Source organism: Haliaeetus leucocephalus, unplaced genomic scaffold, assembly GCF_000737465.1.
Source record: "Haliaeetus leucocephalus isolate CR32 unplaced genomic scaffold, Haliaeetus_leucocephalus-4.0 Scaffold751, whole genome shotgun sequence".
Lineage (NCBI taxonomy): Eukaryota > Metazoa > Chordata > Aves > Accipitriformes > Accipitridae > Haliaeetus > Haliaeetus leucocephalus.
Window position 1 is genome coordinate 7,266,130 of NW_010973187.1, and position 25,430 is coordinate 7,291,559.

The 25,430-nt window shown below is 36.4% G+C and overlaps 1 protein-coding gene across 1 annotated transcript in view; it reads left to right on the forward strand.

Moving 5' to 3' along the window:
- The window catches only part of CCDC146 (coiled-coil domain containing 146), a 74,243-nt gene that overhangs the window by 41,297 nt on the left and 7,516 nt on the right, over positions 1-25,430 (forward strand). Inside the window, exons 5-15 of the mRNA XM_010581102.1 lie at positions 6,138-6,195; positions 6,746-6,922; positions 7,545-7,618; positions 8,867-9,094; positions 10,035-10,221; positions 14,003-14,098; positions 15,310-15,480; positions 16,831-16,919; positions 17,031-17,195; positions 19,586-19,810; positions 20,438-20,666. Coding sequence (XP_010579404.1) covers positions 6,138-6,195; positions 6,746-6,922; positions 7,545-7,618; positions 8,867-9,094; positions 10,035-10,221; positions 14,003-14,098; positions 15,310-15,480; positions 16,831-16,919; positions 17,031-17,195; positions 19,586-19,810; positions 20,438-20,666 — 1,699 coding nt within the window. The remainder of the gene's footprint in view (positions 1-6,137; positions 6,196-6,745; positions 6,923-7,544; positions 7,619-8,866; positions 9,095-10,034; positions 10,222-14,002; positions 14,099-15,309; positions 15,481-16,830; positions 16,920-17,030; positions 17,196-19,585; positions 19,811-20,437; positions 20,667-25,430) is intronic.

Below are 25,430 nucleotides of genomic sequence, written 5' to 3' on the forward strand. Positions count from 1 at the left end.
TTCCTTGTTTGGAATCTGTTTCATGCCTGGTGGTAACATTGGCTCTTAATATGTGTTGTGGCTGTGGAGTGAGGAGGATGTGCCTCGGTTATGTGTGGATTTGTTTATTGGGAGAGAAGATACTGCTTTCCAGAAATGATAGGGATTTTAATGTTGGAGTAGTGTAAAATGAACAGGACTGGCAGAATACATATCTACGTGGGGAACAGATGAGTGAATGTAGTGGGGAAATGAGAAATGAGCTATGAAGAAAAACAGATAATGGATGTGAATACATGTTTGTAAAGAAGGCATGGGTTCGGTGCCTGTGAAAGACAGTGAAAACGAATGTCCTGAATAGAGTTGTGAGTAGCAGGTGGTCTAGTAGTAACACTGATGTAAAATGTTCTATATGCCTGATGGATTTATAGAAATAATAAAGCAATGTCTTTTGAAATATCTGTGTGCATGGGCGGTGTCACAGACAGAGGGGAAGCCACTTCAAAGATATTATAAGTTTGCCGTTAGTTGACTGCTTGGTTTCCTTCATTTCTCAGAAGGATAGAAACTCATGGTCCAACCTCTCTTGGCCCTTGATCTCTCTGGAGCACAGTTTCCCTTGTTGTCCGACTGTGTTAACACAGTCCCAGCTGTGCTTGGCACTTACAAGTAAACTTCTCTTTGGGAATTATGACTAACGGCTGTTTCGTCTGAAAACAAACATATGGCTTATTTACCTTCTTCTGTATAGCAGGCGGGGGACATGGAAGGGAAAACCTTTTGAAGGGAATATCTGTGTCTCTTATCTATTGCTTTTTCCATTTCTTAGAAGTCTTGGATCTTGTCTACTCAGAAATACTGCTGAGCTGGAAGTGAGAGAGAGCCTCTGCAGATCTGCTGCTTCCCTCTTTCTGTAAGCCTCTCTTTCTCTGAGCCATCTCTCTAGTCTCTGCTGCCTTTGCTTCCTGCCTCAGTTCACTTTCTCTAATAGCTAAGGCAACTTAGCACCCTTTTGGCGCTCAGATTCAACTCTGAAAACAGTAAACTTTTTCTCTTGAAGAGTCATGTAGATATACCATAACATTAGCAAAGGTTTTTTTTGTCTCAAGGTCCCTTAGTATTCTATGTTCTCTTTTCCAAATTTCATTTCCTATTTACTTGCCTCTGTAAACAGTTTTTTTTCCAGATCAGACACCTTTTTCAACAGCTGAAGGTGATAGTTCATCTTCTGGTTTAATTCTTTATTGTTCCAACAAGCAGGCAACATTCCAAGAGTAAATATAAGTTGCTTTCAGCAATGTAGTATCACCAGGTTTTCAGAAATCTTGTGACTTTTTTCATCGCTTGAGTAGGTACACAAGGTGTTCAGAAGCAGCTCTGCTGCGCTTCAGCTGTCAGGGAAGTCAGCCTGCGGGTGACGGCATGGGTGTGGTGTACTCCCACTGCAAGCGTGTGCCTCTTCTTCCAGTTTGTGTTCCTGTTCTGCTCTACCGTTGTACTGGATTCGTTGCTAGTGTGTCTGCCCCAGCGCTCAGCACAGTGGGGGAGCAACAGCTGGAAGGATTTTACTGAGGCTATAAAGTTTGGGCCACTACCCCAAAGTCAGAGCTGACTCCAGGAGTATTCTTCCTTTCAAAAACTATTAGGCAAATCTAATAAAGTAAAAGGAAAAATAGTGATCCCAGTTCAGTCCTGGAACAATTGCATTCAAAGCCATGAAGTTTCTTCATATAACTGGGACTGAACAAGCCTCAGTAAATTAAGAATATGGACTGAAAAATCAGATTAGCACAAGAACAAGGAAAGAATCAATGTGATCAGCAAGGATTTGTTCTAGCTTGAGGAAACTTTTGATTTTAATGTCCACGTGAGGCTTAGAGTCCTAGTTTGTAAGACAAAATAAAGAAGAGCTGCTTTTCTTTGATAGGTAATAGTATCAACAATCATTTATTATTGAGAAATAATAAATATATAATTGAAATTAATTTATCATCTGAACCATATTTTTAAAAGCAAGCAATTATTTTGTAATGAAATTATCTATAACAAAAGTTTGTGAGGTTAAAGGTGACTGATTCTTGAAAACAATTTTATTTTAAAGCCTAGGACCAATCTACAGCACTCACAGTCATTTGTGCAGGTAACAAAATGGCTATTCACCGAAGTGCTATGTGCTATTGCATGCAAATCAGGATTGCAAAACTGAGTTTGTCCTTGTAGAAGCATTGCAAATACGGAAAATTATTTCAATGCTTGTAATTATTTCAGGATTAGTCACTCCATAATTAAAAAGTAAAAAGTTAAGCTTTTGTCCATAGTTTTTCTAGTAAAGAATTACAAGCCATAAGTAAAATAAAGTGAGTTACAGTTGAGGCTGTTATCAACTGGTCTTGTGACTGCATTCTCCAGTACGTATAAACTAATTACAGCTAAGAGCCTTACAGGAATCTCATGCTGGCAACTTGTCAGCTGTGATATCTTCTACTTGTGGTCACTAGATTTTAGTTGTGAGGTGCTGAGCACCTTCTGTGGGTTCCTCAGCAATCGCAGCTATGTGTCAGAGTAGCTGAAGGAGTCTGCTTTCTTGCAGGATGAGATTTGTAATGATAACAATGTTCTGGCTATTTTGTGAGCTGAGGAGCTGAAATGGACCTCTGTTGACAACTACCACTACATTTCTTAATCTCTCTGACTTAATTTTTTTATTTCTGTGTCAGTTTGCAGCTGTAGACATCTCTCAGGGAAAAGTCTGGAATGTATTTTCATTAATGGTCCAATTTTCCGAGTGCTTTTTTTTAACTCATTATATCTGCATCCACGGTAGCTTTTCATGTACAGTACTGCTATTAAGCTTTATGAAAATAAGTAAAGCAATGTGAGAAACATTTGCAAACATTAATGCTTAAACTTAAGAGTTTCATCTTCTTTTCATTACGTATGTTGTTACAGGTATAATAATGGTAATAATAAAAACCACATGATATTGAAAAAAGAAGGGCTATAAAACAATGGGAATTACGCCATTATGGCAACAGAGAGAAATACGTTCTTTTCAGCTGGTAATTTGTCTCATCCTAAAATAGGCGACCTGGGATGTCAGATGACCTGCCTGCCCATTGGAGGTTCCCGTTTTTACCCCTGACAGTAAGGAAGCCTGGGGATGTTAGCGTAGGGGTACCTGTCTAACTTTTGGATATGGGCAGCTGGACCAAACTCATTTCTCAAAAGGGAGAGATTTAACTTCTTTCTTTTACCGCCTTTTGCTTTTCTCACCTTCACTGTTTTTTGTGTGAAAGTAGTTGGTCTGCCAGCTCTTAAGGTAACTTGGTGCTTGCTGTTCAGTGTTGCTTTTTGTTTGTGTCAGAGAAAATGAGGCGTTCAAATCGTTTTACTTTTGCTGGATGGAAAAGTCTTTGTTGTGAAACTGGAACGGCTCCCCAGGAATCTGTCCTCATGAGTGAGGAATGTGACAAAAGAAAAGTAGTGTCAACTTTGCTCTCCGTCCTAATTTTGGGACTGCTCTTTTGATTGTCTGGCATGATATTGTAGAGAACACAGCACAGACTGATGGCAAGCAATGCAGTACCTCTTTAATCAGTTCGCACAGGACTTACTTAATCAGTTTTTGTGGCAGTCAGAGTTACAGGTATTTGTGCAAAGTGGACATTCATTATAATTAGTGTGATTATGCCAGTCCCAAGGAGTTCAACTAGGAATCCTGCCAAAATGTGTTGGGAATATTAACTGTCCTTATTAACGTATTTATACATTTAGACAACCTGTTGCTAAGTGCAAACATTGTGTTTGACCTGTGTGGCATTCCAGCACAGTTGTGGCTTATGGGCACAGTACAGAGGGGCAGACTAAAGCTACTGTCACAGAATTGAAGTAGCTCAGTTTTTAATGCATTTTGATCCCTGTGCTCTCCCTCATTGACTTTAAACAGTGGAATATAAAAGGAGTAGTTCCTGAGCCCCGCTGCAGCAAAGAAGAAATCACCTTATGGTGTTTCCTTCTACTTGCATGTACTTGCACTGTACACCTGCAAAATACTCCTGTGTCTTTCTTCACTCTTCTGTGCAATTTCTCAAGTTATAATAGATTTTGCAATAGAACTTTTTTTTGTAATTAATTTTATCAATTTTGGGGGAAGACTGATCTAAATTCAACTTCTTTTTCTTTGAAAGATTTTTTTTGCAAACTCATTCACTCTCTGGGTGTTCAAACACTGGCATTCAAATTAGTTTTTAGATTACCAGTCCCTGTAGAGGCATACTTGGACTCTGCCCATACAAGTATACATACATGCTGTAAATCAACAACATCTACTCTGTGTCTTTATTTTCTCTTTGCTCTTCATCTGAGCTAGAGCTTGTCCTTCGTGATTATTTTTTTTTCTGGATTGCAACACCACCAACCCTGTTCTCTTTTTTGACTGTTTCCTTTCCTTGACTAGAAAGATGTCACCTGAGGCTTCCAGGTATAACACATTGCTCTTGTGGTTGGAAGACCAAAATATAAGAAACCATTTATTGAGGGGGAAGGAAACCTTAAATCAGCACTGATAAAGAATTGAGCACAAGATCCTAGGGACAATCCTCCACGAGGCTGGCTGCTGGGAAACTGATCTCTCTCCCCATGACCACCACCTTCTGAAACCTGAACCACCACCATGCAAAATCTTAGGCTGCCACAGAAAGTTTTCAGAGAAAAAAAAGAATACCAATCAGCTGCCTCTCTTCTGTATCAACCGCTTTCAGAGGCAACTGTAATAGCTGCTTTGCATCAGTGGGGCTGCCCCAGGATTCCCTTGCCATAGTTAATAGCTCCAAGTGACACAGCTGTTTCATGAAAGCCTGTCCCCTTTTCTTAATACTTCCCTTATTTAAAGAGTTATTTATTCTCACAGACTGCCGTGAGTTTCAAGGAGGCCTGACGAGCACATCCTCCAGCTTGAGTTACAAACAAATTTAAGTGCTGAACTTGATTCTTTGCTATATCTGAGACAGAGGATTTGGTCCTTCCACCTATTCCCCAGCTGCAATCTTTACTCCTTTATAGCCTGAGACTCAGAAATGTCATCATATGTAGAAATTGCATTGCAGGAACCTGCCTCCTTTTTCCAAATCAACAGCACAAGGACTTAATTAAGTTCAGTTTGGTCATGATGGCATGCAGACTGCTATAGCCCACTTATTTCCTGTAGGTACAGAATTGTTTTGTGCATGCACTGGGGATGTATTGATGTCTTTCTTCACTAGGGCTAATTTTTTGTATTTGGCAGTATTCACCTACCTGCCACCAGGAAGCTCCCTATTGTAAGTCCAACAAGCTCGTTGGTTCAGCTCCACTTTTGCAGTCACTCCTTCGTCTTTCTCAGGGCAGCATTACTGAAAATACACCCAGACAATCTAAGACCTTTCCTATTTTTTCCTTTCCTCATTCTTCCCTCCTTCAGCATCTGTCTCTATTGTTGCCTGAAATTAAATTGCAACATAGTTTTGGATATAGGTTAAGATCACCATGGCTATTCAATTTAGTTTTCTACTGTACCCCATCGACTTAGTCTACAACCTCTTTTCAGAATTTTTTTTCACAGGTCCCTGTTCAGATTTGAGGAGCTTCACTTACAGTTGTTCACAGTGTGAATGTGTGCATGAGCAATCACTCAAAGGAAGAAGAAAGGTTCTCATTAGCAACTGCACTTTCTTGGATGTGTGATGTCTTTGTGGATATTTATAATCCACCTTCTCTTTCTTTTTGCCTCAGTTCCATGTTAAAATTTTGTTTTCTGAGGTTGGGAGGAACTGTGGGTATAGGCTGCCATCTGACTTGTTATGCTCTGCTAGTATAAAGGCAAGGGTGAATGAGGCATAAATGCATCCCTGCAGGAGGTGGTAAGACTAAGAAGAATCAGATTCAAAAGTTTACATGTGTGCACTGTAGAAAAAGCCTGCATATGTACAACCTGTCTTTCAGGACTTCCAGTTACCAGTCAGCAACCTTCCTTTAAATCTGGACACCTTTCAATTGTCCCTGATGATAATTCACTATACATTTTAGTCTAACACAAGATAGGCTTCCATACTTTTTTACCATTTACTATATTATAGTAATATATTACTAATATATTTAGCTCTATTTTGATTTTCTTGTAGTTTGCAAGAAGAAAAAAGGCTTCTGGAAAATGAATATGAAAGAATTCCAAAACAAAGGGTAAGTACAAAACATGAGAAAAGCCATGTTTTATGTTCTGTCAGCTAACATATGTAAACATCAATGAAATTTTTTTCATGGTGTGTAACTCTACAGTTTATTTAAAATCTGGAATACATAGAAAAATCAAGAGGTAGATTTTATAGGAGAGGGTATATTATATCATTCAGGTTTGATAACTCTAGGGCAAGCAGTGAATAATTGATTCAGAAAAGATCTGGATTTTCTTAAGTTTACTCAAGAAAATTTTTTACTGTATTCAGCAAATGGATACTGCATGTAGAGATAGCTGCAGGTTTTTTGTTCTAGGATGTGAGTATGGAAAATACATTTTCAGTCATAAGTCCTGATGAATATATGTGTTTTTTTCAGAAATAAAATTCTGCTGATTATTGATAGAAGAAACATACACATGGCAAAAATTTGTATTTCCTACCTTGTTGTAATGAATGTTATCATCATTCAATGTTAATGATTCTGTAATATCACAAGCCTGCAAAATGTAAAAGGAAAAATAAAATTAATCTGCTCTTTTACTTCATTTTTAAAGGAAGCAGATAAGAAAATTAAACAGCTGAAAGAAAATTGTGATGAGCTCTGCAAAGAAGTAATCCAAAGAAAAGCAGAAATTAATACAATAAAGGAAGATGTTTTATCCAAGCAAAAGCTGATGTTAACAGATAAGAAAGAAATGGAAAAGCTTCTGGAGAAGCAGGCTAATTTGAAAGTAACACAAAATTAATTGTGTGTATGTATATCTGCGTATGTGTGTGCATGTATGTGTATATGAGTACATGCTTTGTCCAAGGAAATGGTGAAATTTCTGGGTGTTGTTTGTCATTCCAAATTCATGAGATGGCATTACATTATATATTACATAATTTTTCAATAGGTGTAAAACATGCTGTTTTGCCATATCTGTTATTAATCCTTTAGAAAATAATAATAGTCATGGTTCTGATTAAAAAAATCATTTCTATAATGACATGTTTGCTATGTTGTGCTATTGTAGGCTGCTCTAACATATACTCAGATCCAAGTTAATACAGATTTATGCTGAGAATTAAAAAACATACACAGGTCTTTGCTGCTTTCCTTTCCATGGTATAGATAACATAATCAGATGTATTAATAATATCCAAGTGTAATTTTTATCTTGCAGACATAATGAAATCATAAATATCAATGTTCAGTTTCAAAAGTAGCAGCTACAATTCTCTGGGACAAGCTCAAGTAATGTGAAAATATGTTTCCTGCCCATTTTCACAGCAGTTCTAGATGAATATTACTTCTATGAAATCTCATCAGAATCTGAGGCTATTAATCTAACCTTTGTGTTTTGTCACTAGGATGAGCTAGTTAAGACCCTTGGTGTTCCAGCACAACTTGGAAAAGAAACTGAGAAGATGAATCAGAAAAAAATGTATGCTTTTAATAAATAATTATATATACATAAATATGTATGTATGACTTCTTTTCATCCATTTGTTACAGAGATGATTGAGTATAGTTGTTGATTAAAATTAGGGTCACCATTTAAAAAAGCATCTGTAATGCACTTAAAATCTATGCACTGTACTGAAAAATATAGTATATGCAGTGAAACATTGTAAATTTTAGTACAACAAAGAAAAATTTACAACAAAGCTTGGTCAAAAATTGCTTAACCATCTTACTGTGCTGCATTACTATATATCAGATCTACTTAGATTTTTTAATGGAAAATAATGTTACCATGTAATCCAGTGATTAGGCTTTTTTACAGTTTCTAGTTCTCAGTGACTGTATAGTAGCTTATCTCTATTGGCCTCAGTTAAACTAGCAACTTTCACAGTGAACAGTCTGGCCTGAACTAAATAATCATTCTCTCTTGATATTTCTGTACCAGTTTTTTAGTCAGAAGTGCTTTGCTGTAAGCTCCTGATGTGAATTCTGGTCTCTAATATTTCAATGGAAAATGTAAGCCAGTAGCCAGCTTTTTCTTTCTCTCTTTCATGTAGTTGGGTTTTTTCTTCCCTGAAGCATGACATGTGCTGCTTTCTGTACACGTAAAACCTAATTAGCACTGTGCAGTTTCAGCCAGGTTGCTCACAGATCCCAGCAGTCCAATTGCCATCCAGATAAATGATGGTTTTTGTACCCTGTTTGGGCACAGGGTTACACTGAAGTTTTTGTGTCTCCTGCTTGCTGTCCCTCTTTGTAACGTAGAAATTGTTAGACTACGTTATATTTCTCAGTTTTAAAATTTGTATAATGGTTTTCTTCTACATTTTCCTTACTATTCTGCTTAATGCAACTCTGCCATCATAAATATAAAAAGTTTTTCCTATAGTGTTACAGAGAAGCAATTTTTAAAAACTAGTACATTGTGTAGATTGCTATTAATGAAGTATGTAAATGAGTCTTTATACTTGTGTCACATCACAGAATGAACTAACCAGAGTTCCTAGTCTTGGGAATAATATTTAGAAGTGTCACACCCGTGTACCTAGTAATCTTGACAGAAATCAGTTTACTATAACTCTTTTTAATACTGTCATTGTGCTAAACTCCCTGTTAGTCCTATGGCTACCTGCAATTTTATTGTTGAAAACTGGCAACTTACATTTTGCCATTTAAATATGCATGTGGAAATGTTAACCCTTACTGTTTTGTTAAAATATATCCACAGCGATGCAGAGAAGAAGAAAGAAGCCCTTAATGACCAAATAGAAGAGTTGAATGGTACCCTGAAAGCGATTGAAAAAAGGACTGAAGAGATTTTGCAAGAAAGAGAAAACGTAATGAAGGAGTTGGATGGGAAACAAATTTTGCTAGAAAGCAAAGAACGAGAATACATTACTTTGACAAAATTGCTAGAAATTAGCAGAGAGAAGGAATCAGCGGTCCTATCAGACAGGTTGGAGTAGTAGACATAAGCCATGTAGTATGAGTGAACAATCCTCTGTTCTCAAAGATCTATTTCTTTTTTCTGCTGTATTGCTTATGTTTTCAAGTTGTATGCTGCAACCAGTGCAGACTAGAAATTATCATCAGGCTTCTTTTTGGCTTCAGAAATGCTTATATAAACTACTGGAATCTGGGATCCGGCTTGAAGAAGAACATCAAAAAGCATAAGCATTTGATAAAATCCTGGGAGAATGAAACTGGATTTTGCTCTGCATGGGAAGTCTTTTAGAGGTTTTCTCTCTCCAGTGAAAATATATTTTTTTTCTGTGTAACCCACAGAAAGTAAATTGAACAAGAAAAAAATATGTCAGTATTTTCATTTTCACGAGGGTCATAGATTTCTGCGCTCATGTACTCCTGAATTTCAGTGGGGACTGGTTACTCATCTCTCTAATATTCTGTTGAATTATGAGCTTATATATACTTGGTAAAGTAAAACAAACTGTTAGGTTAGTTGCAAGCTTCAAATGATTCCTTCTTTGCAGAGGAAGGTGTATGATTGTATCATGGCCATACATTCAGCAGCAATGCTTTTGCCTTTAAAGTTTTGTATTAGAGGATAGTGGCATTTTAAATTGAAATGTTTCAGTGAAGCAAAGATGTAAATATTCCCTCATACTAAAAAATTTGTTTTCTTCTTCTTATAAGTAATAGTTTCTCTGGAATTTTTAGCATATTTAGAACAGACTGTGAGACCTCATTGACATCATTAGGAATATTATAATTGATTAAAGTTATAAAAATGCTACCTTTTTAGGTCAGTAGTTCTCGAGTTTCTCTTGCTGCTCAGCCATAATAATGCAGTACTCAAAACCCATTAAAATGATCATGCCCATTTGCATACATGTCTTGGTCAAGTTACATGTTTCTAAAATTCCGTGTCTATACAGAGCAGCTCTGGAAGAGAATTTAAAAAAATGTGTCTTGGAGAAAAAAAAGCAACATGATATTCTCATTCACAAGCAAACACAGAAAGAGAGAGAACTGAGAAATTTTAAAAAGATGGAGTTACAACTGAATATGATTTATGATTCTTTGGAACAAGATAAGTCACAGCATAAAAGACTCAAATCAGAGGTCTGTATGAATGCATTGATCATAAGGATTCTACATTTTCTTGTAAGAAATCTGCCTATGAAATCTTTTCACTGGTCCTAAAAGGGGGAAGGGTAGAAGACTGTTTTAAGTCTTATGCACATAAAAGTGTCAAGAGTGTTGCTATAACTAACAAAGAAACCTCTAGGTGCTCTGGCTGTAATAAAAATACTGCATCAAGATATATTTGGACTATTCTTAAGAATAGGATTTTAGGTGGGAGCTTCATATCAAGGAGAACTGGGAGATTATATTGGCCCTGTGGTGTCATGTCTTCCTTTAAAGCACTATGGAATTGTGGTCATTTATGAATGAAATCATATAGTGACTTGCCCATTGGCCTCAAAGAAATTTGTATCAGAAAAATAGAGCCAAGTACTCCCTAGTTCCCAAATGATGAAAAGATACATCTTTTTAAAATTTGAAGGTTGTTTGTACATTACTGTAAATAATTTAGAATGTATTTAACATTATTCCAGGGGACAGGAAACTAGCACTATATAAAGTTTCGTAGTAAATAATATGAAATAATTCCCTATGTTCTCTTTGTTTCCACCAAAATTTCACCTTCCTCATTTCCTCCCTGCATTAGTATTTCACCCATTCCTCTTCCCATACTGATTTACTCTTTTCTTTTTTATTTGTGCCTTCTACTATGCTGATTTTAAAGGGCAGTCTCATTCTGTTTGCCTATTCAAAGCATTTCCTTTCTTTTCTCCTTCCAGTTCTTTCTAAAAATTTACTTTGTCTATAAATTTTTCATATTATCTTCCTCTCATCACTGGTTCTTCCATTATCTCTTTCCTAAGCTTTTCTCCTTTACTAGCTCCTTGCTTAGTCTAAATTGTAAGATAGTCTTATAAAATTAATTTTGCTTCCCCAGGTGAATATTTTCTCACAGTACTTGTTGTTTTGTATCTTGACACGGTGTCCTTGAAATTTTTCTTGGTCCTTCTAAGCAATTCAGGGCAGAAAAAAGTCTTACTTACATCACTGTAAATTTTTTTTAAAAAACTATATGCTATCAAAACTCATACATACTTAGCTTTGCTATTGAAACAACTCTAAACATTACTCAATAATATTTAATATTATTAAATAATACAATTTTTTTCCTATCTCCCTTGAAATTCCTCCTGGGTTCACATGTGTATTAATTACCTAGTAATATAAGCCCAACTGGGAGGAGGGAGGAAAGGTCTATAACTACACAAAAAAAGTTTTAGATTGAATTTCCTGAAGTACTGATTAAAGGGCTGATGCATATTCCAGACTTTGTTCTTAAAGCTCATACTGAGTTTCTGTTCAGTATCAGCTAAGAGAATTTGGGAAATGGTATTTTTTCCTGTGTTCCTATTGAAGAAATATTCCTGGAGGGAGAACCACAATTGTTCAAAAACATGTAATGCTAAAATCAAATGCCATATCTCACTGATGGCTGTGGTTAGAGTTCACAGTCCTGGGTAAGATCCAAACCCAACCCAACCCAACCCATTCACACTGTAAAAGGACAACACCTGTAATGAGACCCTTAATGGTTAAGTTGCATTGCAGAGGATTCCCTCAGTGCTAACGCTATGTTATCCTATAGGCTTGTATGGGTCTTGCAAGTAGCATCATCATGAGGAGTGAGGGGAAGAGAATACCGATAGAGATAGAAGTGGGATTCTAAGCAGTATTTTACTCCAGAAGCTGCAGGATGCTACCCTAACACAAACAGGCCATGGCAATATAGTTGTTTTAGCCCATCCTTCCATGCTCTGTGTTTTGTCTGATTCCTTTCTTGGCTCTTTTAGATCAAATGTGAAATCACTGCTCCTCTGCAGCATGGTCAGTTCAAGTGCAGTACTGGAGTACAAAAGACTAGAGTGGCAAGCTTGATTCTGCTTGGCTTTTTCTATCTTGAGGCTATTTTAATTTGGAAGACTTGGGAGCACTCCTAGGAAAAGTTAAAATATATTAGGTAGCTAAAGACCCTTTAACTACTTAGAAAGTGTCCTGGTTAAAGCACGACAGAAAGCCAGATTAACATTTATTCATTGTGACTCCAAGTGACAAATCTGCAAGAATTAGTTGCTAGCATAAAAGTGTGATTGCAGAAGCAGCAGTACATCAGTGTGCTTCCCCAAATTTGTCTTACTTTAAATCACGTGCTAAGTGCAGAATGACTGGTTTGTAGAATAAGGAAATTACAGGAACACTTCCTTCAAATGTGTTTTTCTTCTTAGTAAGTTGTGAAAGGTCAGCTATTGCTAAACACCAACATTCTGTGTGAAAGAGAACTGGCCGCCCCGGCTGTTGCCAGCCCAGAGCAGAACTGCAGTTCGTCTCCACGCATGCCTTCTCTTCAGTCAGGCCAATGCAGAGACAGCCAAAAGTGCCTAAGTTTAGTCGTGTCTTATGTGAACAAAAGCCCTTAATGGATTAAAGATGTTTATATGAGCTTTCTACTTTTAGACTCAAGAACTTGATGGCATCTTTAGAATCCCATCTTGAAAATGTGGAAAAGCCTACTTACAGACACTAGAGCCTTTTACACAACAGAGGTGGTAACTAATATATGCTCCACAGAAAAGCTGTTTGCTCCCTCCACAAGAGTGAAATTAACTTGCTTAGAATAGGTTTTATTGACCTTTTAGCAAACCTAAGTCAAATCAAATCTCAGAGTTGGCAGCTGAAACCAAAGTAACTCCACAGTTTGACCTTTACTGTGCCTCTCATTTCCCTTTCCCTTAATGCAAGCGAACAACATCTCATTTTATAATATTATCACAGAAGTGAAAACCATATGTACAAAACATCTCATTATCTATATTGAGGCATAGTGTTTTGAACTGTAACATCTGGTTGAGATCTGAGAAAGATACCACAGGGTTGTGTGTATTATGTTTGAATAGCTTCCAGATGTGTTGTTTGGTGTCATTTTTTCCCCACCTGTATGAATTACAGATTTGCAATTATGGACAGGCAACATATGCCTGAATAGTTAGCCTGCTGTATTTATTTCTTATTTACTTATAACTGTAATGAATTTTTAAGTTGTTAGTCACTGTGAGGCCAATACAACCTTTTGCCTTACAAGTTACATCATGCAAGTGGTTGTAGTGGGATTATTCAGATATAGTTTCATCAGAAGGTAGTTTCTAATGTATCTCCTTTCACACACTTCACTTTAAAATCTGATTGAATAAACAAATTTTCCCATAATTTACAAGAAAAAATAGTACATAACTATTTGTGTTGTTAGTTTTAACTTTCTAGACCCTAAGGAGGGAGCAGGAATATCCTACTTTAATAACGAAATGGAAAAAATATGATATCAGATCTACACAGATATGAAATACTGACTGTATTAAAATCAGTGGTAGATCTATTTTTTTTCCTTCAGTAAGGTCAGAATTTCACTCAGAAAATCCTCTGTGAATTTAGAAGGTGACATTTTTACATAGTCTCTCTTTGTGATTTTTGCTTTTTTAATGACAGTTTAGTTGCTGAAAAACACAACCCTTATAAATTCAGTACTTACTTAAACTTGACTTTGTGAAGTTTAGTGTTTATAGTGAAATTCTTAAAAGAAAAATTTGAGAAACTTGGATATGTTGCTGAAGAACTCTACTCAATGAAGAACTCTTGGACTAGCTGTTGTAACCAGACAGAAAATTAATTTCTTAATTTGTGTAACTACTTCAGATAGATAAACTGCAGATTACATTTTTCACATCTTTTGTATACATCACTCAGTGTGCTTGGTTTATTTTTGTAGGCAGAAGCTATCCCTAAAAGTAATGGATTATTATTAGAAAGAAGACAAGAACTGCAGAAGGAAATTGAAATGACCAAGAGAAGTTTAGCTGAACAGGTGCTGAGTTCTGCTTTCTCATACTTTTTCACTGTAACAGTTGGTTTTCAATCATGAGAATAAAGGGACTGTTGGAATTTAAAAAGATGGGAGTTTCTAGATGCAGCTTTCTGGTGAGAAGACATGTGATTGTATTTGTTCAATTTTAAAGACCACTTGTTTGTCATATTTAAAAAACATTTTTTCGGTGTTACTGGTCACATATTGGAAGGCAGAAAGCAAATCTACTTTCTAGTTTAAGTCCTTCTGAACATCATTAACGACATTACAACTGGAAATATGATGGGTATAAATTTCCTTGGCATATGGCAGAATGCCTTGTTGAAACAAGGACAATTCAGCATTTGTACATTATAATTTTTCATCTTCAGAGTTTTGTCATTTGTGGATGTCTGTCTATACTCAGCACAGCCATATATAGTGTGGAACTGCAGATGTCTTGATCATGAGAGTATTAGTACCTGCCACTACATAAATGACTTTATAAGAAGCAATATATTTCAGATATACTTTCTTCTTAAGATCATACCTCTTTATCTTGTTTCCCTTATATCCGTTTTTGTTTTGTGCTGTCTTTGAATTCGTTAACATTATCAGGTGGGATTCAGCTTGTGTTTGAATACATATGCATTCATTATCTACATGTCATTATTTGTGTATGGGATATGTATCTAATGTGCCAGGATAGTCAGTAACAATCTAGTCAAGTAGTCAGTGGAGCCTAGGAAGCCATCCATTCACCTCCTTCTAAAGAGGTTAGCCTACATTGAGTAGAACAAATAGCTCTTTAGAGTTCACTGGCTGGATTGACAACACTAGGCATCTAGATACTCTGTTTTAAATGTCTAAATTTGGTCTCTTAATGTGAAAGCTCAGTGTCATCCATTGTGTAATATGGACATGTCAAGACCTGTCAGTATGCTTATTTAAAAATTAGGTGGCCATGAGGAACCGTTCTGCCCACTGGGCAATAGCTGAAAGACATGCTAGATTGAGGAACAGAAATGCTTCTAGGTGATAAAATATTTTGACATGTTATTATAAGGCTTGTGCATGGTGTTTTAGCTGGTATTTTAAAGCAATTTTTTTTTTTTAAATCCATGTAGTCCGTATATATGTGTACTTTGCAGATAAACCCTAACTATTTCCGACTTCGGGTTTGCCAACACTGATGCATTGATGCATAAGGAATTGAATTTAATTTTCTTTAGGAAATGATGTCAGATACGGATGCCCACATGTTAGAAGAATATATTGCTGAAGAAGGCCGGCTTTTCAAAGAACAGGAAAAATGCAGAGATGACTTATCCAGACTTGCACATCTGACTTGGCTCAAAGTTGAAGAGAGGGACCAGAAATCTAGGGATGTCCAGAAAGCCCAGGTAAAAAATTATCTCATATAATTGGAAGACTCTTCTAGAGTGAAAGCTGGTATATGAAGAAATTAAATTGCTAGTGAGGAGAGCCTTGTGGACTCTCATTTCACACTTTACTTTGAAGTTCCATCACAACACAGGAAGCTCACAATACTGTGTTGTTTTATTGGCAATTTATGGTGCAGTGCAATAATATATTAAAATATCATGTCACAATTGAAATAAGGTATTCGAAAGGACATTTTCTTTCAAGCCTATGGAATAGAGAGGCAGAAAAGCAGATAGCCTCAACTGAGATTCTCAGAAGTACAACTATGTGTTTTATTTTACAAATATATGGACATTAAAAGAAAAACAGAACTGCTACTCATTCCAAGAAGAGGCAGCAATTTTTATTTTCCTGACACATTTCTGGGTGCAAATTGTTATATTAATGTGAAGAAAGAGGGAAAGAAACTTTTCCTATGGTCACAGAAACTAGGACTAGTCATTGGGTTTGCTGCCTGCAGTTTGCTGCATTATAATATCATATATGTGCTGTAATATTGCACAGTTTATACTGACTACCAGGTTTGTATAGGGGTGCAAGGTATTTCTGCTTCCACAATGTACATCTGTATTCAAATAAATTAGATAAGCTACCCTTCTAACACTTTGGGAATCTTTGACTGTCTATAAAAATAGAGTAAACAAACATGTCAGGCTTTGCACCTTCAGTAAAAATCAGTCCGTAAACAGATCAAAAAAATAAACAATACAAAGTAATGAACACACACACATGCCCAGAGTTACAACCCAACATGCACCAGCTTTTTTAATACCAATCTCCTCCTCCTGTTACCAGTAGGAGGTGAGAAAAGACCTCTCCATTGAAAGTTAATGACACGGGGTATTGAAGACTGAACACAACTGAAAACAAAAGGTGCAGAGCCATAACAAAATGTACCATTCTACTCAATCGTCAGTGATTGCTTAAAAGCCAGGAAAGAGTTAAAAAGAAATTAGATTTGAAAAGGTACAATTTCAGTGGTGCATATGCCAAATAATTATATAGTGATGGAAGCGAGAGCCTGATTAACAGAAACAGTGGAAGTCCAGATACAAGGGACCAAGCATTTTAAGATGCAGCATCAAATCATGTACATTAATAACAGTCTTTGTAAGCTTAATATACGCAGAAAAACTGTGTTCTTTAATGTTGTTACAATAAAAGCATTTCAATTAGAATAAGTTCTTAGAATAATCTCGCCTTGCTGTGTTTTTCTCATCTAAGAGGAATAGCTGTTCTGAGTCATTTCTTTGAAGATATTTCTTTGATATGTCTAAAGTGCTCACTGAATTCTATTTAAATTTCAGATACAACTCCAAAATATTATTAAAGAAATAAAGAGAAAGGATCTTGAAATAAAAGAGTATAAAAAAAGGAAAAGACAAATCAAAAAACAGTAAGAAAATAATAATAATACATCAGCTAAAAAGTGTCTTTTAAAGCAATTTTTATCCATGTATACATAAAATTATAATAATTATTTCTTTCACACTTGTCATTTCCTCAGACTCCAAGGATTTGCTAAAATGTATGAAGTTATCCAAAATGAAAGGAATAAATGTATAAATTTGGTGCATGCTGCTCAGCAGAAAGCAAGTGAAATTAAAAACCGGGTAAAATTGCTAGGAAATGAAATAGAGAATTTAAGGAATACTGTTATAACCAAGGAAAGGTGAGTTTTAAGCAAGCTGTAGATCACAATTATAGAAATGTATGATTAGAAAGAATCTTAAGAGATAATCTAGTCCAACTTCAGCTATGCCTCTATCATCCTTGATAGTTATTATCCTGATTTTTAAAACTTGATTACAAGACATTTAGCAAAACCCTTACATAACCTGTTCCAATTTCTTGTCACCCTAACACTTCACAATTAGCTTGGACATTACTGCATGTCACGAAGCATTTTTGAAGTTTGTCTGCCTACTCTTTCACTTTCCTGTCCTTTGAAGGGATAAATTGTCATTGCATTTCTTTTGTATCACAGTTCTTGAGCCTCTGGTATCTGAATTATCATGCTATTTCATTCAATATGAACAACACTGTTGTACTTATACTTGCTTATCCATCAACAAAAAGAAGTCCAATACATACGTGATTCCACAATAGGCTGGTGCATGGTACTGTTAAATCAGTCGCTAGCTAGTAATGCAGCTGTCTGATTATTGAATTAGAACAAACTGGGTTTCTTGGTTCAAACTCAAACTGAAGTTTATTGGATAATGTTTATTTCAGATCAAACAAAACATGGTTTCAATTTCCAGGCAATCCTAGTCAAAATGAAAGGTTACATTCACAACAAAGAGGGTGAGGCAGAAGAGGAGGTGCATGTGACTCTATTTTTTTCCTAGACCGTTAGTTAGTGGAGATGTCTTTTTGCCATCCTGGTGATGATATTCTGCAATATAGAAAGAATGACAATGTCTCTGAAACTGGGAGTTGGGAAAGTAGGAAGCTAGTTAACTGTGTATTCAAAACAGTACAGCCAAAATTCAGTAGTTTAAAAATAATTCGATTTTCCCAAAACTTTACTTTAGATGCCAAAAAATTGCACAACCAGACCAAAGAATGCATTCGGGATACATTAACTCAAAGTATACTGTGAATCTCGGAGTAGCTTGATTTCAAAATCATGCTGGAGGTAGCTAGAAAAGAAGTGGAACTTCAGTGATATAAGTGATTTTTTGTCAAGACACACAAGCTGACATTTTGTGCTAAAATTTTTGAGGCCTTCACAGTCAATCACTGGTGAAAGGAGGGGGACAACAAGGCTAAGAGGGCAGATATATATTGTCTAGATATCAGAAATATCTAATTATTATAGACGACCCTACTCCAGTACAGATCCCACAGATCCCATTTTGGTCTCTACAAACCTAGTTTTAAAACTGGCAAGAGGTACTGAATTATCACGAATTCTCTTGCCTATGGAAAATATTTTTAATCCCGGTAATAGACTTTAGTATCATAGTATCACTGACTTAACTGCAACCTACACAGTTTGGAGGACAGAGTATCAGTCCAAATAAAAGGAAGGTTTTTTGGAAAATATTTAATAACACATTGCATTTCTGCAGTACTGTCATGCTTTCAATCTGAAACTTGCTTTACAGAAATTTAATTCAATCCAGTAATACCCTGTGGAACTGAAAGTGTTATACACACAGGGAAAATGAACTAGAAGGAAGCTCACTGCTCTGTGTAGAGTAATTCAGAAATGTAATGATGGAGCCCATGAGGGGAGGCAGGATATTTCATCCACAGTTCTGTATTTTAACAGGAGACCATGCTTCTCCTTTCACTACCTCTTTTGTATGTTGATGTGAATATCTCCCCAGTGTAGATAAAGTAGTGATGCCTGGTCAAGAAGTGATACTTACCACAATCAAAGGCAGTAACTCTAAGTTCCATGTCGTGAGCAAATGAATGATCCATGTGGCAACAAGAATCTGTATTTTAAGTGAGGGACCATCATCTAGTGGCCTGCAGGGTCACTAGAAATAATGAGTCCTGTTCTTCATTTTTTATGGGTCTGTAATGAGATCTTGTCACTAACCTTTCATTGTGATTTTTTTTTCTCATCTGTCAAACAGGAAATTGATAATCTTCTTTCTTGTGTGAATGTCGTGATACATTGTTTCATAAAAAATAAACTTGAAGACCTTTGAATCACAAACACAAAATTATTTAAATATCACTCTTTAAATAGAAGGGCAGGATTTCTACACATTAGGACTTTGTATCACAGTTTAAACTTCTGCTCTTGAATGTTATTTCTTTGTCCCCTTGGGCTACCCAGTGGAGATGAAAAGAGCTGTAGTGCAGTGCTCCTTTTATAGCATTTTCTTGGGCCATAATCCAGTTCTCTTCAAGCTGGAAAGAGCTTGCAGAGAGAAGCTGTTCTCAAGAAGTCTTTCTACTTCTTGTAATGCTTCTGTGAAGCAGTGACTTAGAAGATCCTTTGTGTATTTGAGGAATTAGTTTAAGCTCTGCTTTTAATTGCTGAAATTGCTTTCAAATTGAAGGGACTAAAACCTTTCCTACTTTTCTGTTATGTTAAAGAAAATTGCAGAAACAACATCTGAAGAATACAAATAATGTAGCAATTACAGACAGTCTCAAAAATGATTATTGCAAAATTGTACAAATCGTACATGAGATGAAAGAAAAGAAAAGGCAACGGTGTCTGGATCTCGAGAGACTTACCAATACGGTCACTTGCATCGAAGAGGAAATTGTGCAGCTGCGCAAAAAATATGAAAGGGCTATTCAGGAACAAAATGACAGGTATACATGTAAATTTGATGTAATGTAGTGTTTAATTTTGACATTCATGAAGCAACAATATTTTTCAGCTTATGAGCACTCCTAGTTAGGAATGCTAAAAGAATGCCTCACTACAATGTTTCACTAAACGGTCTGCCTCACTGCAATGTCCGGGCTACTTTGCATTATACAGATGTTTCTCCATTGGTGATGATGTTCATTCTCCAGAACCATTATCAAAAAAATATAGTGGCTTGGTTTCTGAATGCCTTGAGAACTTGTAGCTTCCTGCTCTGTTTGTGCTTTGTGCACAGGTAAGGTATAAAAATGCAGAAGATGTAAAGCTCCCTGATCTTGCTAGTCCATTTTTAAATGAATGCTGTGGAAGGCCAGAAGAGCTTTTAATAAAATTATATGAGACACTGGAGTAACCCTTGCAATTGTTTGTTCTCTGATTTTCACATTGTAATTATTTTGTTACCTATTTAAAATATTATCATGATATTAAAATAATATTTGTGAAAGCTTTGTACATTTCCGCAGATTATTACTGTCTTTCAAAGTTGCCAGTTATGTACTTGAATGGAATACACTGAATATAAGTCAAATTTTTTTTAATTTTACCTTTTCATTTTGGGCTTATTGCAGTGGTCTTCTGCTCAGAGAACGAGAAGAAGAACTATGCATTTTATATGAAAAAATAAACATGCAAGAGATGTTGTGTAGAAATGGAGATATTGAAATGCAGGTTATGGATGAAAAGATCAGATTTCTGAAGCTGAAGGTAGCTGAGAAAAAGAGACAGATTAAATTGTGGTTCAAAGCGCTCCCAGTGAAAAATTCCCTGGACGCACATCTGGTGGTACTTCAGATACAGGTTGGTGGGAAAGAAAGCCTTTTTTTTTGTTGTTTGTATTATTCTGTATTTTAAAACTTAACATAATTTCATAGAAAAAAAAGGCTGGATGTACAAGGTTTATTAAAACAGAAAGTTCAGTAATACACCTGTCTAGCAAAACACTGTTGCATGTTTTAAACTTCAGATACATTTCTACGCTTAGGTGTAACTGGCTGATGCACTTTGTTATGCACATGCCAAACGCTTCCTGGGTATGGAATCTCAGCTAACCTTACCCATAGCCTGAAACGTCAGTATGACTAAGCTGGAGAATGGGAGTCATGGGGAAAAAATGGGAATATAGATAAAATTTTTTAAAACTGTGTTGATGGGGGTAGGTGGAGGGGTGGGAGATATACTTAGCTCTTCAAAATTCTAAAATAATAACTCAATTCACACTTGACCCTGAGCCTACTCTGGAAACTCTGCTGCCTACAGTGATATAATCCACATATATTTTCTTCTACACCAAAACAGTGTAACTTTTAGTTCTAGTTACAAAATGACATTAAACAACTAACAAACTGCAGTGTTTGGGACATTCTTTCCTTGCTTTCTGAAATGGCTCATTTACTTTTGACCTTATCTCCAGATGGTAATTTTTTCCATACATATTCTGTTAGTGCCTGCACAAAATCATAAATTATGGTGTACCACTGCCTCTCATAATTGCATCAATGGGAGCTGTGACTCACTGTGAAATAGTGCTTGCACTATTCTGTTACTTCTTGCCTTTTAAAGAAATTGTATGCTCTGCTGAAAGAATAAAATGTTGTACAATACCTTATGCAAATCATACCCCAAAGAACTTTACAGTGCCATTACAGGTTTAAACGATGAACAGAGGCAGTATGAAAAAAAAGATGATAGCCTAAAGAAAAAAAGAAAAAACAGATGTTTTCAGGTAAGATTTAGAGTGAGACTGAGAGTCACTGAGTCAAATGCAGTAACAGAATGCAGATGATTTTCGTGAACTGACAGAGTCAATCATGAAACTTTGCTTTTTCTGTTCTGCATTCCTAAAACTTTCTCCTTTCTTATGATGGTTCATGTGAAGCCTAAAATCACTGTTAAAGGGAGGCTATTGTTACAGGTGCTTTAATTCTTTTTGCAATAATGACATAAAATTAAAAAGTAGGAAAATACAGAGTGGTGTGATATTACACATGGAGTGGTCTTAATAATTGTTCCCAAGTCAGAGATTTTCCAGTGAACAATGGCAAATTACCAGTTATCAGCCTTTTTAAATGTAACTAGATACTGTGGTTACTGAATACTATGTGGTTCAAACTGGCCATTAACCTGGCCGTCTCCTTGTGCTCAACCATTCTAGCATTAATACTCTTCCTCCCACTGCCAATAGCCATTATGTCTAGTGAGAAACAGTTTCAAATTGTTTGGCTTTATCTCCATGATTTAAATAAAAGCCATAAGCTCGAATCTGAATTCTGGTGTTGGTTGCCAAATTCAGATTGCTACTTCCTGTACCGATTACAGATTTGACCCCATGTTGAAATCCAACTCAGCATCTGTTCCGTTGTGATGTGCAAAGGATCTTACGATAATGATCATTTGCACAAGGCTTTAACTTGATATGGTGAATACAGATATACATCACTTGTCTGTTAAACGAACCTCTGAAGCCAAGCTGAAATCTGAAGAGGTGGTAACAGGAGCTCTTTTTGGACTACCATTTGTCAATCTTTCAATTTAGATAATTATAAACATTCAGAGAAAGGATCAGTGCAGCACAGGACTATGAAACCCTGATTTCTATCGGAGGCCCTTGGATCTCCTATAATGCATACTGTAAATCTCATTTCTGAGTTCTCCTCTTCGTTTTTATTTCTCCATTCTGTTGTGACCTTGTGTAGGAGCCAGTGTGCCTAACCTTAACTTTGTGTTAGGAGCCCACAGAACAAATTATGCCGATAAGTGAACAAGGTGTCTTTATTAATGGAAAGAATTGGGTGTCTGCCTCCAGAGGGTGGTCCTGATAACCTTACTTAGGGAGCACGATATTCCTGCTAGAGGTCTTTATTCTCAAGGCACCTACCTCTCCCCACTGATGGTATGGTAAACTTTGAATCATATAAGAAGGATGCTTCAAAAAGCATCTTCAATTGAAATATAGTTTAGACCGTCTGAATTAGGCAGGCTGAATCCTGTACCTGTACCTCTTAAATTTTCTTCTCAATTTTCTTCTCCTTAAGTCTCGGGTATTTTTCAGACTCTGTCATTATTCTTATCTGTTCTATTTTTCTCCTATCCTGCATATCCCAATTTTCCCATTACCCTAGAATTTTTTTTCTTTTTATCACTTCATGGGTGAATTCAACTTTCTAGTATTGTATGCTGAATGATTTTTCCAACAACAGATATACATCATTGGTAATACTTCAAATATAGAGAGAGATCTGAAAGGAAAACAAGATTCAGTCTTACAAAATAGAAAATATTTCAATATTTGTTTTTTTGCATTTGACTGAAATATTTGGACTCTTTTAGAGGCACTGTTTGAATCTAGGAAGTCCCACGTATTCTCAGCAGATGCTTCAATCAGCACTAAATTAGCTGTCCTGAGACGGGATATCTATTTCTGTTAGAGATACACCTCTTGGAATAGATGGATGGATGAATGAGTACATTGTATTCAGTTGGCTGCAGAAACTGACCCCCTGCCTAGGTGGCTGTGGTACTCATTGGGAAGGGGAAAAGCACAGGTCAGGGCTGTGTGCGAATTCAGCAAGAACAAAAATTCCACCTGGGTCTCCTATGTTCCACATGAGCTGCTTAATCAAACTGATGTATGTTCCACTTGTATGCTTTTCATCAGAAGCTGCATATTTCCACAAAAGAGCGAAACATTGGTGAATAGGTTTTAGCTAATAAAATACTGTTGTCTTAAGCAATACCAGACCTCTTCTAAGCAAGTACTTGTAACATGGACTAGGTATTTTTGTTACTATCAATGTAAAGCATTAAATAGAAATATTTACAGCTACTTTCTTTGTCTGACACAAAAAATACCTGGTGAGGTTCTAAGGTGGTTTTCTCTGGGCATAAAATTATGTAACTTTTAATTGGGACTGCACATCAAGGGACGGTTCCCACTGACTGAAATGACCCATGAAAACTAATCTGCCTTCATGCATCAATGAGAAATACTTAGCATTAATAATTAATTAGTCCAATATGTAGACCTGCTGAGCTGTCGAGATGCTGTAGATGGGACTTTCATGCCTCGGAGTTCAGCTAACGTACACGGACTGTCAGTTTGTTTGAGGTATTTGGCATCAACATTTGTCCAGGTTTTAATACAACCCCATTAAAACCTCCAGACTACATCATCACAGTCATAGAAAAACAGGGCTAGTAGAGAGGTAAAGAGTTTATCTAGGCAATCCTGCTCCTACTCCTGCATTGGATTGCCTGTCATTCCTGAGAGGGCTAAGCTGTGCTTTCAAACCACCACTGGGAAACCCCAGTTTCTCTGGCAAGCTGTCCCAGTCCTTCCTTAACAGTGGAAAGATTTTCTTAACCTTTAGCCTGGATCTTTCTTGCTGCAGTGTAAGAATATTGATTTGTATTCTGTCCACCAGGGACGTGACAAATGGATCATTGTCTTCCTCCCTGCAACATGTCATGTTACTGGGAGAAAGTTAATCATGTTCCTCTCCCATCCTTTTGCTAGGCTACACAATTCTGTTTCTTTCAATCAGCCCTTCCAGATTTTTCTTACATCATTCTTTTTTTGCATTTCTTTTATTTTTGGCAACTTGGTCTTTATTTTTCTTGAGGTGCAGTGCCTAATATCAGTAGCTGAGACTGAAAGGATTCATTCAGGCATCTTGCAGGTTACATTCTTGCTTATGCGTCCAGATACGACGGTAGCCTTTCTTGCAACATGACATATTGATTCATCTTCATGTAAACGTATGTAACAACCAGACCCTTTTTTGACGAAAGAGTATATAAACAGTTGACCTTGATTCTGTATTTGTACAGGTAATTTCTCCTGCCTACATGTAACACCTTGCATTTGTTATTTAATATTATCTCTTTTGTTCAGACCAAGGTAATTTTGAATTTGAATCTTCTCCTCCAAGAAGTATGTGCAGTCTGAGCTGAACCTTACTCTACTGATATAGTACTTACCTTATATTTTCATAAGAATGGATTTCCTTAGCTTGTTTATATGAATGTCATATGAAACAATATTGAAGCTATGTAAAAATCAAGATGTATGATACCTACTATTTGTCGTCCACACACCTGTTAAATTATCATAGTAGGAAATGGTCTCATTTGGCATTACTCAACACACCTGTGTTGGCTGTTATTCCTACCCTTTTTCTTTTCTGGCTACCTACAAAGAAAGCTTAATGATTTATTCCAGATTTATTCTTCAGAAAGTGAAGATAAGTTATCTATCGTTCCATAGCTCCTTTTCCCCCCATTTTTAAAAATAGGTAAGATATTTGCTCTTTTCTACTGCTCTACGTACCTCACCTACCTTCTCTGAGATTTCCAAAATAACATCAGATCTCCACTTTTTCAGACCAGTGCCTTTATTTACACATGTGTTCCTTCCTGTCTGTTCATCCTTCAACAATTCCTTCTGACTGATTACAGTCAAACATAGAAAAGCCTCTCTTGTAGAGCCTTTTCCTATCCCCTGTATTAAATCCACTCCAGGAAAGGATTTTTTTTGTTTTAAGACTTAGAATCTCTTAGAACCTT